The 19,663-nt window shown below is 36.3% G+C and overlaps 1 protein-coding gene across 5 annotated transcripts in view; it reads left to right on the top strand.

Moving 5' to 3' along the window:
• ADGRB3 (adhesion G protein-coupled receptor B3) overlaps positions 1-19,663 on the top strand; it is a 682,811-nt gene that overhangs the window by 284,249 nt on the left and 378,899 nt on the right. For 4 of the 5 annotated variants that reach the window (XM_074333154.2, XM_074333153.2, XM_074333155.2 and 1 more), the window contains 2 exons: positions 4,863-5,027; positions 5,477-5,641. In XM_074333154.2, coding sequence (XP_074189255.1) covers positions 4,863-5,027; positions 5,477-5,641 — 330 coding nt within the window. The remainder of the gene's footprint in view (positions 1-4,862; positions 5,028-5,476; positions 5,642-19,663) is intronic. The other variant, XM_074333156.2, reaches the window with a different exon arrangement.

The following is a 19,663-nucleotide window of genomic DNA, read 5'->3' as shown; positions in this document are numbered from 1 at the left end:
TTTAATTATATGACTCTGTGGGGAACTTAGTGGTCTGGAATTCATAAGACATCAATTAAGGTTCAGTCCCAATCCTTAATTATAAATATTAACCTGAGCAACTTATTTATCTTCTCTATTCCCCAATTTTCTCATTTATAAAATGGAGCCAGTATTTATTAACCTTCTATATTATAGGATCGTTATATGATTGAAATTAGGTGTAGTAATCTTTAAAACTAAAGTGATATAAAGTGGAGAATATTTGTCATGGTTTACATGAGAATATTACTCCAAAAGTCAGGCATTTGGAAGAAATTGGTGACATGAATTCAGGATATTATGATAGCTTTTGAGTTATCTTTCTTATGGGCAGCTTGAATCATAGATTCAAAGGGATTCGTCGGCTGGGTTAGTACAAGGGGAAATGCATACACTGGGTGCCTGTCAGTCTGCGGGAGGGACTGAGCAATGTCACACTTGTCAGTTCTGACTTTGAGAAATGCATTCCTGTGAATCCAGAATCTTCCTAGAGATCCTGGCAAGTTGTAGTTTCCAGGTGTATTTGCAGACTCTTGCAAACTCTATGAAGAAGTAAAGAATCACCCAAGGGTCAGTCCTCAGGAACACGGCTGGACCTGTTATTTAGAGCAAGAGGCTCCAGTCTCCTGTAGAGCTAAAATTTTGATTCCTCAGCGTGAGAGGGTGACCTGCCCACAATCCCTCTGCAGGGAGCACTTCTGGGGAGGACATTGAGTGGGAAGATGCTAATCATTTGCCGGACCATGGTTCAAAGGTCCCTGGTTATCTCTGAAAGAGGATGCTACAGTTTGAAACCCAAATGCTGCCTCATTGACCTGCTCTTTAATTGATTTGCATTTTTATCTTCTTAACTAATCTTTTGTATGGCAATTGTTTGTCATTTCAGATTTGCAGCATTATTCCAGTGATTTTTACATGTTTAGCTGGTGAGATTTTAAAAACTTTTATCTGTATTAGTCCTGGCTTCCTTTCTTTTACTATTTAATATTGCTTTCTTATTTAAACTTAAAAAAATCTTCTTAGCCTTATCATAACTGGCTTCTATTTTTAATTCTGATTTTTTAAATGATATTTCATTTTGATTTTTTTCTCTTTTGTAGTTTATTTTAAAACGGCAAGTGGAAAACATGGGTTTATGTTCTTTAGTATACGCCCAAAGCAAGCGGATGGCAGTTCTATATTTCTGTCTTATATCCCCAGAGGGTTCTTTCCAATTCTGTGGGTAATTTCCAACTCCGTAGAAATCTGAACTCTCCAACTTTGCCATCACTAAATCAGGTAGCCTCAAAGCCAGGGCTAGAATTCTTCACCACCACCACCACCACCCCCAATTCCTTCCTACAGCTACCTGTATCAATCAGCAACAATCAGCCGAGAACAGTAGCTGAAATGATAGTTTTGTTATGCAAAATATTCATGACTTTGTGAATGAGTACAGAATCCAACTGGTGGTGATTGTTTGTCAACCTAACCTACATTGCCACCAGTTATTGATCAAGATATAAAAATAGACTGAAACAATATTTTCATTAAAATGTATCATTGAATTTAATTTGGCCCCATACGTGGGAAAGTTTTTTTCTTATAGGTGAACACAACTGCAGGACAGGAGGAAGTTTATATAACAAAGTAAACCCCAGGCACCTAGCAATTTAGCCTTTGCTACTTTAATTCTTCCGGGTCCAGAAAGTCTGGTAATGTGTCACATTGCTGAAGCAAAACTTTGACTGTCCCTAGTGTGACATTGTTGATTCAGGAGGCATATTACATGATATTAAGACAGGCTGATCTCTCAGCACTGTCCCAGCTTCAAAATACAGCCTTAGAGTTCTCTATTCTTAGTCACCTTTGTGAAACAGTTACTAAAATATGAAGCATTTTGAGTTTTTAAATTGAAAAAAAAATAAGACTTAAAATATCCAACTGCAAGTGCTTATGATGAAAATGAAGAGAAATTGAAAAAGCCTAAGAAAGTGTTAATTCTTAACCTGGCTGCATATCATAGAAGAAATTGTGTACTCAATGTGTTCAATGTGTACAAATAGTGTTCCATGAAAGGATAAAAAGAAAAAGAGGGGAGGAATGATTAATAAATTTGGGAAGCACGTGTTTAAAAGTTGATGTAATGCAGGACGGCACTATGTCTATAATGACATGACAAATTCAGCATGTTCCAAATGGACACTTTAATGCCAGGGCTATATACCCCCAGACCTGTTTGAATGCTAGTCTAACCCAGGTTAATAAAATGGTTCCACCAATGATCTGTTTCAGTAAGCCCAAAACTTAAAAGTGAGCCTTGATTTTCTATTTTTCCATACCCCACCACCAAGCTATCGGTTCTACATCCAGAATATATCGTAAGCTTACTCCTTTTTTCCTGTCTCTACTGATGCCACCATAATCTCAGCCACTGTCACCTCTGTCTGGGTTACAGTATACTCCTGAACATCTCCCAATACCCATTCTTGCCCTTGTACAATACATTTAGCACACACCTACAAAAGTAAGTGATAAAATGTGAATCATGTCACGTCACTTTCCTACTTCAAAGTCCTCTCATAGCTCCCGTTTCACTTGGTCACAAGGCCTACAGAGCCCTACAGGATCTAGCTGCTGCATATCAGCTGAGCCCATCTGCTGCCACCTTCCCTTTTTCGTGATCCCCACAAGTCTTTTCTCTGTTCTCGAGTAGGCAAAGCTGCCTTTCTTTTTTCTTTTTTCTTTTTCTTTGTATTAGTTTCATGTATACAAAACAATGTTAGATATTCATACCCCTCACAAAGTGATAACCCCCTCCCCCCAATCTACTATCCCTGACATTGTATATAGCATCACCTAATTTAATTTTGTTTATGTGTTGCTTTCTTCATGGTCTCAAAAATATGAATACTTGTATGTTCTTCTGCAAAATAGATAGCAAGTTGCAGGCATGAATCTTATTTTTTTAAACCCTTCTCAGAATACTTAGGACAGCGATGGTTCATAATGCAAGCTCAATAAATGTTATCTTTGAGAAGCAAGATTATGAAATGAAAAATGGATGCATCTTTAAATCAGAAATAGAGAGGAAATGGATAATTTATAAAGTCCTGTTGATTCACTAGACTTTTCTTTTTTCTCTGGCAAATGGACTACATAGCCAATAAGATTGTATCAGGTTACTTTCAATAAAGTGAGACACTAAAATTATATGAACGAGATGATTAAATTGGCATTTTGTGATTTTTAATCTCACAAAGGGTTTATTAAGTACAGTTAGATACCTATTAAACAACCTTCTTTTTAATGGCTACCTGCAAAGCTTGAAATTGGCTTGAAAGTACTTACTCATAATCTGCCAGGCATTCTCATTTCTTTGGATGGGTTTTCCGAACATTAGCATATGTTGGAATTTTGGATTTGTGGTGAATTCTCTTTCACTGTAAGCAAATTGACTAAGAATCAAGGAATGACACTGGGAAAAGTACAATCATATACAGTGCATTTATAACACTTACGTGCTAGTTAATGCATTCTAAATTAGGTAAATAATTTTGCCCGACTTCTTTGCTCACTTGTACTTTGTGATGATACCTTTGTGGCATAACTATGGGATTGTGCCTTTGTGAATGCTGTCTCCCTTGTCTAAATTAACCAAATCTCACCATACTGGTCTAACATAATTACCTCCCAAATAGATGTGATCTGTTCTCTGAAAGACTTCACATGCCATGTTAAGGTGTTATTGCTTTTAACCTTTTATTTACTTATTTGCTGGCTAATGTAATTCTTCTAATAGATTATAAGATTTTTGAGGTTGTGATTTATATTTTATTTCTCTATCTCTCCTAATACCTATCACAGTGTCTGATAGCTAATAGAGTCTCAAAAAGAATCATTGGAATGACTGAATAAATAAATGAATCTCAATTTGAATCTCTCAAAGGCAAGTTCAACGGTGTATGTTAAATTTTAGTCATGAGACACATGGAAGTCATCATGCCTCCCCAGTATGTCTCTAATCTTTCCAGGTTCTCCATCAGCACGGCTTCACCATCCTAGCTCAGATGATCCCTACCCTCTCCCATAATTCTGTCACCACGCTGCACTAGATCTGATCATAAAATCCTATTGAAATCCTTCCTGGCTTCTTAATAAGCTGAGAATAACACAGTTAACAAAAAGCTTGCAAACTCTGGCACATGCCTTTTTACAAACCTCCTCTGGTAGAACTGTTCACCTGGCTCTCTCCAGTCCATTCACTAAGACCTTCATTCAGGTCCTGTAAGTGCCCATGTTTCTTCTGCAAAGGACATTTGTATATCTCCATGGAACATATCTTTACCCTAGGTATTTCCTCATTATCCTTCAGGGCTTGCCTGAAACCTCACTTTGTCAAAGAAGATTCCCTGAACGCTCCAAACTCTTGTCTCACAGTGTTTTGAAATTGTCCTTCACAGCATTTCTATACAATTAATTTATTTAGCATGTAACAAATTGTCTAAGTTTTTCTAGGGGTTTCTTCTCTAAAATATGAGCTGTATAAGTTATTGGTCAGTATTTATTTTGCTCACTGTAGCCTGTACCCACCAAGGTCTTGCATTTTTGAGTTATGAATAAATATTTTTGAAGAAATCAATTAATCAAAAGACGTACTGATTATGGAAGAGGAAATAGTATTGAGAAAATAAGGTCATATTAGCTTTAAGGGTAGGAATAAAACCTAACGCCATTGTGACCTTCCACTGTATCTCTTTGAAGATGGGACTCATCTTCAAAATTTGTTTTACCTTGTACTTTCTGTACAGCCTTCTCTACTGGAAGATCTCCTTACACTGTCTCTCTTTCTGCTTTGGCAGTTGATGGACAGTGGCAGGAGTGGAGTTCGTGGAGCCAGTGCTCAGTGACATGCTCAAATGGGACCCAGCAGAGAAGCCGGCAGTGCACCGCAGCTGCTCATGGGGGTTCTGAATGCAGAGGGCCATGGGCAGAAAGCAGAGAGTGCTATAATCCCGACTGTACAGGTAAGTCCTGATTACTGCATTTAAGGGATGCCTGCCATTTAACAAATGTGACAGAACCATACCAAATGATCATGGTATAATCGGATGATTATATATCTCTAGTAAATGAAGCTAGTTGTATCAGAGCTCATCGTACTCTCTGTTGCATTAATAAAACAGCAAAATTCAAGGGATTCTTAGATTAAATATCAATTAAGTTGAAGTTTAGCACTGAATTTGTAATTTTTACAAGTAAGGTCTGATGTCCAGTTGAAGATTCTGACAAACTTATGTAAACTTCTTTTTATCACAGTTCACTTTATTTGACGAGCAAGTCAAATATTTGAATCAAGTTTGTCTGTGTTGGTAGATGAATACAAATTGAACAGATAGTAATGGTCCTTAGATTTAAAATTACTAAAGCAGTGTGTAGTAGACTACTGCCATTGACCATGGCACATTTCTTTCAGCCAATGGTCAGTGGAATCAGTGGGGTCATTGGAGTGGATGTTCCAAGTCCTGTGATGGCGGCTGGGAAAGGCGAATGAGGACCTGTCAGGGTGCAGCGATAACAGGGCAGCAATGTGAGGGAACAGGCGAAGAAGTGAGAAGATGCAGTGAGCAGCGATGTCCTGGTGAGAATAAACTGAGGTTATCCCAACGAAAACATTTTGTAACCTAAAAAACAAAAACAAAAACAAAACAAAACAAAACAAAAAAACAGATTGGAAAATATTGCCATTGGTTAAGGGTAGTACTTCCTCAATTGAAGGATTGCTAATCCTAGGTGGCAATTTCCTTGTTTCCATAATGTCTGGAGTTTCCTCTCTTTATGTGTCATAGACTGTTTCTTCTATAGGTTTTTTAGTTATTTGCTGCAAAATAACATTGAAAATATGATAATACAAAGGTAGCCATATTGAACAATAATTTAAATTACTTTGGGGTATTATTTTTTCACTGTTTTTATGAAATATGTGTTTACTGAAAGCAGAAAACAAGTTGCTTTATATTATTTATAGTAGAAATATTAAAACATAAGTATTAGATAGCTAAGTGAGAAAATAAAGAGATGATGTTGAATTTCAGACACTTGTAAATTCTGCTGTTAATCTATCTTGATGTATGACATTAGACATCCCTGTTTACTTGCCCTTGCCCCATTTTCTGCTGTGAAAGTAAATTCCTATGAGGAACACATTTTAAAATGAAATCATAAGGTCTTAATTAGTAGTGAAAGAATGGAAGTACTGCTACATTAAAGGATTAAGCATAGAAAAAAAAAATGATAGGTCAGAAGTTGCAGATTATAGATCAGATATTTTAAAAGATTATTTAGAACAAAGACCCCTTCCTAATTGTGTGTACATTCCATAAAATATTATTGACATACTGAGGACTTAATAAATAAATGAAAATTAGGTTTTTAGAATGCTATTATAGGTTAAATTGTTACGAACATGCTAGAAAAGTTGATAGGACAGAATTTTAAAATTTCACAGTTGGGTATGAAGGAAAGTGCTGGACTTAGAGAATTTGAAGATCCAGTTAGAGTTGTGTTGCTGCTAGTAACTCTTGGTGGGCAAGCTAGCTGATCTTACTGGCTCTCTTGTTCCTAGCGATGAGTATGGTGAATATAGCTATTTGAGATTCCTTTTTGAGCTCAGAAAGCTATGCATTTCTGTCTCTAATATAACTACTTCAATTTAGAAAAAAAAAACACAAAAAAAAAACAAGGAATTTTAAGAGATCTCTAGGGTTCAAAACTTTGTATTTCTCCCTACTTAGAATTTTAATGACTGCCCATAGTTCAACTCTAATACCAATAGAAACTGGCCTCTTAGAGTATTAATATGTCAGTAGATTTTTTTAGAGCTTACAAAAGATCTCAAGTTGGTTTGGTTAATTCTTAAGGCCATATGAATTCAGGATGATAAGTAACCTGCCTGCAGGGTTTTGTTGAGAAGGATACCTATGCTGATTAGCATTATGAAATTCCTGCTGTGCTGCATAAGAATTAAGACGCATTAAACAAAAACATTTATTTTTGCTCAGGGAGAAATATCATTAGAATAGTGGGCATGATTAAATAAGATCTTTTTAATATTTGAAGGTATCTAAACTAGTCTGAGCATGCCAGGGTTCTTAACTGGGCTTTTAAAACTATCTTGCATCAGCATGTATAGAGGTAAGATGGTGCTGCTGCAATCAGATTTACAAAGATTGCCATCTGCTGTTTGGAAAACATTTTACATATCTATTTACAAAAGAGATATCTTATTTGCTAAGTTTGTTTGCTTGCTTTCATGATTTAAAGCCGCTTCAAAAATTATCATACACAATGGTAAAAACATATATTATATTACATATTATATTATATTATATTATATTATATTATATTATATTATATTATATTATATTATATTATATTATACTGTATATATTTTTAGTATTAGCCATATTTTTTATTTTACTCATTTCAATACTATGATAGCAATTCATATTTTACATGGAGCAATACAATGGCGCCAAATTTACACACTGACAATATAAACTGAAAAAACTTCCAAATTATCTTAATAGTTACTAAGCCTTTTGTCAATGACAAAAACTTCAACAAATGTTCCTTTTAAAGCAATATATTTTTGTTGTTGTTCAGTATTATTTTTTAGTACTATTCTTCATTCTTAATTTTCCTTCAGGTTGCTAGAAAAAACTGTTTATTTTTACTTTGCCTAATTTGGATGGAAAATAAATTAATCAAGTTTGCCAAGAGACCCTGTGTTGTCAGGAAGGAGAACTATAATATACTCACTCTTTGTCTGGATAATTAATGAAAATAATGATTAATCATGTAGAGCGAATCAAAAGCTGTTAAGGTAGCTACTATTATAAAAATGGAAACTAAAAAATATTTTCCCATTAGGATTAGGATATTCCTTTACTGGTAAATAGATAAAAGTATTAAAAATAGCATCAGTGACCAAAAATAGATATTGCTCTTGTCTTCATAAAAAAGAGAATTACAGAGATACAAATAATTATACTTTTTTTTTTTTTTAATACTGCTAGTTGAGGAATAGGGTAGCTACAGGGGAAATGATTAAGTTGTCCAATTTTTAAATTAGTCAAACTCACCAAATAATGATTTCATTTAACCTAATCTCATTGTACACACCCAGGCATTGAGGGTTAGAATAGTAGAAAGGTAATAGCTCTGATTTTGTTATGTTGCTACAATGTGAAAACATACTGTTTTTATTCTTTTGTTTGTCTGTTTGTTCCCCAATATTTTCCCTGGAAAATATCGTTCAGAAAGCAGATGTAACTGGTGGATTGGCCTTTGATAACTTCCAGGCTTCCTGGGGACCTCCTTGCTCTGTTCTCAGGGGAGGAGCTTGCTATTCCTATAGCTCCAATTCTAAGATCCATTATTCTTTAGTCATTACCTGCTAAATTGGAACCTACCATTAAAAGGTAGATGTTCAAGTTAAATCATACGTAAAACGCCCTTCTTGAAGGCCTAATTGCTTTCTTTGCAAATGGCAGGTGAAGCCTGCAGTTGAATGTGCTGAGAAAAACTTATGAAAGAGATAGGTATGTCATCAATATACACCTATGTAATAAATATATACTGTAACAGCAATGTAGACCAGAGCTGTAGCAGTTACTGTGGTACTTAACTCTAAATATTCACACCAAAGAGATTATCATTAATGTTTGTAATCTGAACATCGCAATGCATTTGTAGTAGAATTTGGTACCCTGTAATATGATGAATATAAGCCCCCTCCCCACTTAGGAGAAAGGGCATTCTTTGAGTGACTGTTCCTTATCTCTGTAATGTTGCTCTCCAACAGGATCACATGTTCTCTGGAGACCAAGAGAAACTTTCATTTGGTTTCTGACTAGTTTTCTTTTAACTTATCTTTAGTAGGAAGGAACAATCATGAAACTTGCTTACTTTGCTCTCCTATTTTCTTTGAGTGCCTCTCCTCATTGACCAGAGCTGTACTTCTCAAACTTTAGTGTACATAAGAGTCACCCAGAGAGCTTATAAAAACAGATGCCTGAGACAAATCCCCAGAGATTCAGATTTGGTAGGTCTAGTTGGGGCCTGCAAATTTGCATTTCTACATAGCAAGCTCCCAGATGCTGCCGCTGCTGCAACCATTGGGTTGCACTGGTTTACAATAAAAATAAATCAATACAGTAGTTCCTCTTTATTTGTGATTTCACTTTCCATGGATTCAGTTACCCAAGGTCAACTATGGTCTGAAAATATTAAATGGAAAATTCCAGAAATAAGCAATTAATAAGTTTTAAATTGCACACCCTCTGAGTAGTGTGATGAAATCTCACCCATCCTGTTTCGTCCTGCCCAGGAAGTGAATCATCCCTTTGTCCAGTATGTCCACTCTGTGTACACCTGTTGCTACGTACTGTAAATCACATGGTAGCCCTCTTGGTTATCAGATCAACTGTCAAAAATATTGTAGTACTTGTGTTCAAGTAACTCTTATTTTACTTAATAATGCCACGTTCACTTAATTTTTATTACAGTATATTGTTATAATTATATTTTATAATTAGTTATTATTGCTAATCTCATATTACTGTACCTCATTTATAAATTAAACTTTACCATAGGTATATATGTATAGGAAAAAACATAGTATATATAGGTTTCAGTACTATCTGAAGTTTCAGGCATCCCTTGAAAGTCTTGGAACTTATCCCCCGTGGATAAGGGGGGACTCCTGTAAATATACATGAGGTGATAAAATTAACAAAGGAGTGGAAAACACTCCTCTGCCTCAGCTCCACTGGTGAAAGTTGAGCTAGCTCCTGAACAAGACTGCAAATTCTATTTCATACTTCTTCATTACTAATGAGAGATTTTTTTCTGGAATCAGTTAATAATGAAAATACAGACAATCCATTTCAAGTCTCCTTAGCCAACTCATGTTTCAACCAAAATAAGACCTCTTGACAGTAAAGGAAAACAGAGCTATTAACTAGTTGTTGTGGACAAAGAAAGATGGGTTAGTCCTTATCCTACGCTCAGTTCTCCAATGTCCCTTGTTCCTCTTCTATGGAGAGCAGGAGAAACACCTTGGGTATCATTTGAACATGTCTGATACAAAGCTGTGCAGTGTCAGGACACATCTTCTATAATCCTGCCGTCCCAGCTACTGTCTTGCTAAGCAGGAGCAGGTTCTCACTGCCTGTTGCCCTCCAAGGCTGTTAGCTACTATAAGCATGCAAGTGTGTGTAATATGGGGGCGGGGGGCAGGGAAGAGGAGGGTGTCTTAGCTCTCATGGACTTATTTTCTCCTCAGTTCCTAGTTGGGGTAGTGGTGAATTAATCACAATTAATACAACATGTTGTCTTTGTTAGAGACGAGTATAGCAATTTAATATGTCAGACTTCTAAATTGTGTTGACCACTGCATCTTAAGGCTAAATAATCATTATTAGAAACTCAAATATGTGAGGGTAAATTTAAGTTTCATTTTTCTACAGAGAAAAAAGAGCATAGTCTTCTATGAGATATTTGTATAGAAGTTGGCACCTGTTTTTTTTTCTTTCGTTCCAAACCATAAGGTTATCACTAATTGTACTTTTAAAGAGCTCCTCATCCATTAGGATTTCTACTGTTTTCTGCTACCAGATTGTGTATACCATATTGCTTGTTCAGTTTCAAAGGTTTAGGCAAGTGTTTTCACTGATTTTTTTTTTTTTTTTAAGATTTTATTGGGGAAGGGGAACAGGACTTTACTGGGGAACAGTGTGTACTTCCAGGACTTTTTTCCAAGTCAAGTTGTTGTCCTTTCAGTCTTAGTTGTGGAGGGCGCAGCTCAGCTCCAGGTCCAGTTGCCGTTTCTAGTTGCAGGGGGCACAGCCCACCATCCCTTGCAGGAGTCGAACTGGCAACCTTGTGGTTGAGAGGATGCGCTCCAACCAACTGAGCCATCCGGGAGGCAGCTCAGCTCAAGGTGCTGTGTTCAATCTTTTCACTGAATTTTTTGGACAGAGCAAATAATGTCACACTCAAGTGTAGACACCAGTTGTTCACCTGAAACCAACCACTGAGTTCAGAGTTGACAGCAGGTGGCACTAGGTATTGACTTTTTTTATCTTAAATAGTTTATTTGTTCTTGCCAAGTCACCTCAGATACATTCTAAAAAGCAGGGAAATAAATCAGAACTTGAGGACACCCATAAACAAGAGAGATCACCTGTTGCTTAATATCTAAGAAAGCATCTCATCTTCCTGTCAAGCATGGGCTTTATTACCTACTTTAGTCTACAGTTCTACAACAAATCAGCTAAATTTCATAGGCAGAATTAAGAAAGAACCACTGGGGTCTAAAATAATGAATGTATATACCAGATAGTACTATATGTGTGATATTCACACCTGTTGCTAGGGAGATAATTATTAGCAAAATTTGTCTCAGATTGCTCATCAGATGAGACTTTGAAAAACCTCTCATATCTTCTGCCACAACAGAAACTTAAAAAGCAATTTGTTGTCATCTTTCATCACCCTACCTTGTCCAATTTAGAAATATTGACAACATGCTGAACATTCTCAAATCGAAATGGAAAATTTAAGCAGCACTTTTTACGTTTTATTTTTTCCTTTTATCCCACGTTGTTGTTTTTTTTTTAGTAAAAATAAACATATTTAGAAACCACTTAGTTATTTTTAAATTAATAAAATTAAAATTAATGCAATTAGTAAAACTCCTTTTGGGGTTCAATGCCTACCATACAGTAAACATGAATATTAGTCCTTGACATTTGTCTCCCCCACTTATTTCTCTCTCCATGTATATCCTGACATGTGAATGACCCTAAGATCTTGCCCTTGGCTCTCTTTGATTGCTCTCTCTCTCTCTCTCTCTCTCTCTCTCTCTCTCTCTCTCTCTCTCTCTCTTTCTCTCTCTTCAACTATCACCTGTGTGAGAAGCATCCACAAATTTGCATCTTTATTCCTAATCTCTAGCAAATGCCTGGTAGATCTTTTCAAGTGGGGTATCAAATCAGAAGTGTATCAGGAGAGCTTTTCTCTTTAACCACCAATCCTTCCTGTCATCTGAAGTAATTTCTCATTCTTACCAATGCCTTTGCTAGTGATGGATTCTCCCTCCATCAAGTCTTTCCTCAGTAGCCCTGCTTTCTCTTCCCCTGGCCACCACCTACTAGTGGGGGAGGAGCCGTGCAGCACAAAGAGCCTGGGACATAGAGTCAAAGAATGTATGGCTTTAGGCCTCAGGGTCCTCACCTATAAAATAGGGATAATAATGGGTGCCTCAGGGGATTGTAGCATGAAATGATAAAATGCTATAACAAATTAGAATTATTAAATAGCAGAGCTGGGCCTCTTTGTCCGTTACCCATATTATTGCAACAACCATCTTTGCTCATCTTTACACACAGGTTTATCTGATTATTCTCCCACAGTCATGGCCTTAGTCAAGTGGCTCACTTGCTCAAAGAAACGTCCATGGCTTCTCATTAATTGCCCAATTTAGTGCATATTGGGATCCCTGGGATTCTATTATTCCTATTGATCATTTCAGTAGCTTTCCAAGGTTCTCTCTCTCTCTCTCTCTCTCTCTCTCTCTCTCTCTCTCTCCCTCCCTCCCTCCCTCCCTCCCTCCCTCCCTCGCTTTCCACTGTTATTCATCTTATACTGTCATTCATCTGGAATCCTGTAGTGTCCCTGCCCCAAATATCTTCACCTGCTGAAATGGGAGCACCTTGGGACCCCAATCCATTAGAAGCTGTCTGCTCCTTTAATCATTTTTTGTTCTCCCATGGTCACATGAGTGGCCTTTTTTTTTTTTTTTTTGAACCACTGTAAACTTGTTTTGCACTTGCCTTATCTACCATATATAGATATATATAGATATATAGCTATATATACACATAGCTCTTATCTAGAATTCCATTTCATTGCAAATGAGTTATCCATGTTCTTTTTTGTAAGATTTTATTAAAATACAGCTAACACAAAATGTTGTATTAGTTTCAGGTGTACGTCATAGTTATTCAATAGTACCCACCTAGCAGTATATAGGGCCATTACCACATTATTGATTTTATTCCCTATGCTAAAGAAGTATCACCATGAGAAGTCCAGCAAACGTCTGGCATTGTACCACACTATCACAGTATTATTGTTCTTTCTCCCCTTTTAAAATTTTTCAATTAGAGTTGACCCTCAATATTATTTTATATTAGTTTCAAGTGTATAGCATAGTAGTTAGACATTTACATAATTTAGGAAGTGATCCCATGACTAGTACCACCTGGCACTATATATAGCTATTACCATATCATTGACTATAACTATATCCCCTATACTTTACATCCCCATGACTATTTTATGACTACCAGCTTGTATTTGTTTGTTTGTTTGTTTGTTTACTTATTTATTTAGCTTCAGGTGTACAAAGCAACATAATAGTTAGACATTTATACCCCTCATAAAGTGATCACCCCCCTCCCCAAGATACCATCCCTCTGACATCTTATACAACTGTTACAATATCATTGACTGTCTTCCTTATGCTGTACTCCACTTCCCGTGACTACATATATACGAGTATATATATTAACTTACAGTTGACATTCAATATTATTCTACTTCAGCTTCAGATGTACGGCACATTGGTTATGCATCTGCATTGTATATGAAGTGATCTCATAAGTCCAATTCCCATTTGGCACCATATATAATCTTTACAACATTGTTGATTATATTCCTCAAACTGTATTTCATATTCCCATGACTATATTGTGTTTACTAATTTGCTGAAAGAGTTATTCATTTTTTTCCTCCCAAATTCCCTACCCTGCTTTGAACCTAGTTAAATTTAGTACATCTTTAGATACATGCTCTTTTGAATGTTTTTATTCTATTTCATAAATGCTATAACTGGATTAATGAAATAATTTATATAAAAGCATTACGGTTAAAAGTTTCAAACATGACTATGATAGTAATACTTTACATTTTACTCTTTCAACATGATGTTAGTTTACTTAATTACAATTTGAATGGACATCGTCAGCACATACTATTTTTATTTTGTAGTTACAATTTGTGCCATGGTCCTTCCTTGTTTCGAAATAAATAATTGAGATGTTGGAAGTAAGAAAAATATGTAAGTTTCTATAGCAGGTTACTCAATTTCCCCAAATCTCAGCCCAGTTTATCTTTTTAGGCCAGAGCGCCTCAAGGCAGTCTTGTAGTCCCTGTCATGCTTGGATTCATCCCCGGTGTGCCGGAATTGAGATTCCTAAATTCTCAGGGTCGCTGTCAGGACAGGAAGCCAGTGGCCTCCACCCTGGAGTAGCCACGCCCATCACCCTAGTGTGCTTCCAAATGGTATCATTTTCTGCATGCGCTATGACCTGAAGAGGGCTGAGAAGCACTCTTATCCTCACCAGTTCCTAAGATACTATAAAAAGGCAAGTAAACACAATTCTCCATCAGAAACTTTCAGTGTACCCCAACCTAAAACTTTGTCTCCTGAAAGTTACAGTTGCATATAATTATTTCTCACAATTACAGGTAGATATCTATTTTTATTATTATTAACTTTATTACCGGGTTGGAACTAGAGTGAGCTTGAGTGCTAAGTTGAACTGTAGAAGTTCAAAAAATAATAATTCAGAATTTGGGGTGTGTGTGAATATGTATAAAACACTGTCAAGATCAAGTACTCAGGCAACCTGTAATGCACATTGTTTGCTAATGAATTTAAAGTTCATGGTTCGCTGACTTCAAGGCTTAGAAACAATTTTTTTGCAAAATATACGAATACCTTTTTTATTGTACAGCAAGTGCTTAGAGACTGTGTAACAGCCTATGAGACTGCAATGGGAGAGCTATTTGATTGACATGTCTCCACAATCTCCTCCCTGTGTGATTGCTCTCTGTCTTGGTTTCCTCGTGTTTAATAATTGCATCTGCTACGTGAGGTTATTATGACAATTGGTTGAATTAAAATAGGTAATAAACTTAGAAGAGCACCTTAGTCATAGTAACACATAAATATTGCTGTTATAATTGTGTGTTCTCTCAACTTGAGACTGATACAAAGGACTTTCTATATGAGGGATGCTGTTATGAAACACATTTGATAAACACCCTTCTTTTTCCCTCAAACCTTTGCAGCATCACGGATTCCTCACATGAGTGGGTTCCATCTCTGAAACTAGAGCTGTAACCTGTGTGAGCACAGAAAATGGATCTATCTCATATACATCTGCATCCCCCAGCCCGGACAATTTCTAAAATATAAGAATAAATAAATGACTAGCAAGTGAAATTTGAAATGTGGGGTCATGTGTAATGCATGTGTGTTCTTTGTTTGTTTGTTTGTATGTTTGTTTTGTTTTGTTTTTTCCTACATGCCAGTTATACAGCTTAGAAACATTTTCTCTTTAATGCTGAAATTCTAGCATAAGGGGTGAAAACCAATTTTCCACATCAAATTGATTTAAGCCCTGTATAATTTTTACTATTTTTAAGAGACAGAAAATCAATTTGAATAGACAGATTAAAAGCCAGTCACTAGGTAATTGCTACCTTTTTTTTAAGGGGGCATGCTAACTACGTACTTGTGACTTCATGTACAGTGCACCTTACAATTTTTTTTATATATATTTTATCCAGTGATAACCAACAGTGGGATATTTCAGCTGATAAACGGAGTTGCTATTCCATGTTTTTAAGGCATAAAAAACAAGAGTCCTTCATACTGCTGCACAATAATATGTTTTTATTTTGAGCATAGAGAGTGGCCTGAGCTAATTATATATTTTCTAATTTACAAAATACACATAGGTAACATTAAACAGAAAAAAAAAATAGTAACACATATCTCTATCTTTAGCTTATCTTTCTCTCCTGAGCTTTTTTTTTAGTTTCATACACCAACCAACTTTTTGATAATACCGAGATATGCTGAAATATCACAAATGCAACTATTTTCAGCATCTTCTTTCCCAGACCATAACCTCCTCATGTGCTGTAGCTCAGGGTATAGCACACCAGACATTCTTTCTGGGAACCTGAGTTTTACCTTTTATTTCTGTCTCTTCCTCACCTCCTACATCCAACCATGGAGCTGAGCCCATTCCAATTACTAAATAGATTTTAAATCCATACCCTACACATTGCTGTGTTCTGTAATTCCACGCCCTTTCCCCAGTTGTATCATTTAGATTGTCACAGGCCTCCATGTTTTCAGTCTCACTTTCCTTCAACCCATTCTCCAAACTGCTGGTACAGCATTCAAAACGTTGTAAGAAATTTCCCTCGCCCTTAAATTCAAACTCCTAGTGTACCTCATCACTTATCGCTCCTCTCCTCTGCAATCACCCACCTCTGCTCATCCCCAACTGTATACTCCAACAATTCTGAAATGTTCCCAATTCCTTGGATGTCCCAGGTTCTCCTCTCCCCCTGGGTCTTGCCTCATGTGTTTCCCAAGGCACACTCTTCCTTCCTCATTGTGTAACTCCTGCTTATCCCTACACCCCAAGTTGGACATCCCTTCTGGAAGTCATCCACTGACATGCCCTCCCCTAAAGTATTCCTAAAGCAGCCAGGACGTCTCAGATCATAGTGGGCATCCTACTGTATTATAATATCTCCATGTATTCTCTCCTTCACCATCTTGGAAGTTTAGAGACACTGACTATTCTTGTTCATTCTTTGTATTAACAAGGTGATTGGGACATTATGGGAGCTCAGTAAATATTTGTAGAATGAATGAATTCCATAAATGGCACTGAGGAGAGCCCAGAAAGTTTCCCACTACTGGGGACTTCATAAACATCATGAAAGAAAATGAATTTAATATCTAGGCTGTTTTGCTTTTGGTATGAGCATAAATAGACCTATTTTCTGAACTGAATTTTTTAAAGATATAATCTTCAAAGTATGCCAGTTCACCTGCGATTAAATATTTAAAGCAGCTGTGGGATTTGACATTACTAGTAAAAAGCTGAAAATTCTGGACCAGTTTTCAACTTTGAATCTATGATTCCCCTGTTGTCTTTCTTTCTTATCATTTGTGTACTGTGTTTCTGTCTGTAAGAGCCACAATGAATCCAAGTTTTCATGAACTTACAGTAAAGAAAACAAAGTTTGTTGACTTCTGTAGATTAAAAAAAAAAAAATACTGGGATTTTTTTTTTGGTGGGGGTGGGTTTGGTTGAGGTAGACCATATTGATTTTCACTGTAAATGGGAATTAATAACTGAGTGGTTATTGTGAGTTCTGCAAGTTCCATGACTACATAGAGTACTATGGTTGGAAATAGGAAAACTATTTAATCAGCTTCCTCCTTCATCAGTTAGGATGTATGTAGATCACACGAGGGATTCTGAACAGGGTTCCATGGACTCTTCCCAAGTCAGACATAGCCCCACAAGATCAACTTTTGTCAACAGCTGCCCCTGGAAAACTAGTTTGATTAGTTTTTAGGAAAACTATACTTGCTAACTTCTGTCTCTCACTGCTCCTAAGTGAACATTACCACCTACCCATAGCCTTTTTCACACACACACACACACACACAGTCCTCAGTACTTAACTGAATCATGCTTATTCTGTCCTCTTTAAGTACTGGGGTAATGGAGAAATAGATCTTTTTGAACTTGATAAATTTGGTACTTGGTAATTTTCGGTGAAAAGTGTATGTGTGTGTATATAGGTATCCACCTATTATGAATGCTAGACTTGTAAATGCAATGTATTCTAGGGGTAAAACAAAACAGAGAAATCACTGTCTTCAGGGTGCTCACATTCTCGCAGGAGGAGGCAAAAAAATAATAAGCTAGAAAAATATGTAAAAGTTATAAGGTGATGACAGTGTTTCAGAGAACAATAAAGCAGAGAAAGGCGTGACAGTGTTTGAGCAGTAGTCAGGAAATCCACGAGAAGGTGAAATTGGAATCAAATTGAAGGCAGTAAAGAAATGAGCCATACAGAGGTTTGGGAAAGGGAAGGAGAGAGCTCCTGGGCAGAAACAGCAAGTGCTCACACTCTGAGATGGGCCCCTACTTGGAGTATTGGAGAAGCATCAAAGGGCCAGTGTAGCAGAGGAGGGGGCAATGAGAGCGGAGATGGTGGGAGCTATGGTAAGGGCCCAGGTGGTAGGGCCTTGAAACTGAAGCTAGTTTAATCACTAAACATTGTATTTACATGAAAATAAGACTTTTTTTTTTTTTTTCCCCTGAGTAGTATACCTTTAAAAAACATCAAGCACTGATCAATATTTCCCAGGACACAGTTAAGTCACTACTTCTGCCCACCTTGATTTTGAACTTGATCATTTCAGCAGCGGGCCTAGTAAACATTTCACCCTATTGGCCCACCTGTGCCATCTAGTGGTTAACGCTTGCAATTACCAGATTTTTCTGACCGCACAGTCTTCCGTGGGGGTAGGGCACGGGGAAAGGAGTGCTTTTAGAAAAACAATTGGTGTGAAAAGCTTTCTGAAACCATTACCGGGAAAAAAGCCAGGGGTGCAAATTGCTTTTGTCATTGGTTTCTGTTAAGACCGAATCAGAAAACAACAACAACAAAAACCCTGAAAATTATAGCAACAAGTTTTATGAAATTTATTTCAAATTTCAACAGTGGAACTGAAGAAAATTTGAGCTTAAAAACATTAAACACCGAAAATAGTACAAGTGAAGTGAGTATGAAAGACTACATATGAAGTTAATGAGGAAGTTATTGAACAGAAGTTGGATGGATAGACGAAACAAAAATAATAATTTAGTACAGTAGTAATAATAGATTAATGATTGCTATGTCTTTTAAAATAGACTAGTTGTTTTATATAGAATTTAATTATATAATAAACTGCGTGATGTATTTTGTGAGTTTTAACATGTATTCTAATTTTACTGTTTTTTAATATTCTGTAGTAGTTTTTGGTTGACTTTTACAGAAAACACAATTATCATTTTTTACAGTGTCATCTGACACGGTAGCTTTTAAAATTTAAATTTACATTCATTAAAATTTAATGAGAGTTAAAATTTTGGTTCTCAGTCTTATTAGCCATATTTCAAGTACTCAATAGCCACATTTGGCAAGTGGCAACCAGATTGGACAGTAAAAATAGAGCATTTCCATCAGCAGCATTTCTATTAGGCAGTGCTGGTCTATTATGTTCTTTCCTCAGTAAACATGATGTACTTAACAAACATGGTTTGAACTCCTATTATATGGTAGACACCATGGCAGTTCATTATAGCAGATTCAGAAGAAATAAAGTAAAACATGATTAGTCTCCTAAAGGGCAAATTTTGGGAATTGGGACATTTCACACATGTAACCAAATATTTTTGATGCATTGTGAAAAGCGCTCTAATACTTTTCACAATGAAAAGTATCAAAGAAGACTTCTCAGTGGATATACATTTAAGATGTATTTTAAAGATAAATAGAAATTCTAATAAAAATAAGGAGAAGAGAGATTATTTTAAATAGAGGATATAGCTTTTACAAAGTCAGGGAAGTATGAATTGGTGTGGAACATTTGGAAGATGACAATTCTGTATGACTGATGCATAAGAGAAGAAATATGAACAGTATTTGGAATGTTAGGTTA

This window comes from Rhinolophus sinicus, chromosome 2 (assembly GCF_057876585.1).
Source record: "Rhinolophus sinicus isolate RSI-liver-muscle chromosome 2, RSI-T2T, whole genome shotgun sequence".
Classification (NCBI taxonomy): domain Eukaryota; kingdom Metazoa; phylum Chordata; class Mammalia; order Chiroptera; family Rhinolophidae; genus Rhinolophus; species Rhinolophus sinicus.
This window is presented reverse-complemented; position numbering and strand designations above follow the sequence as displayed.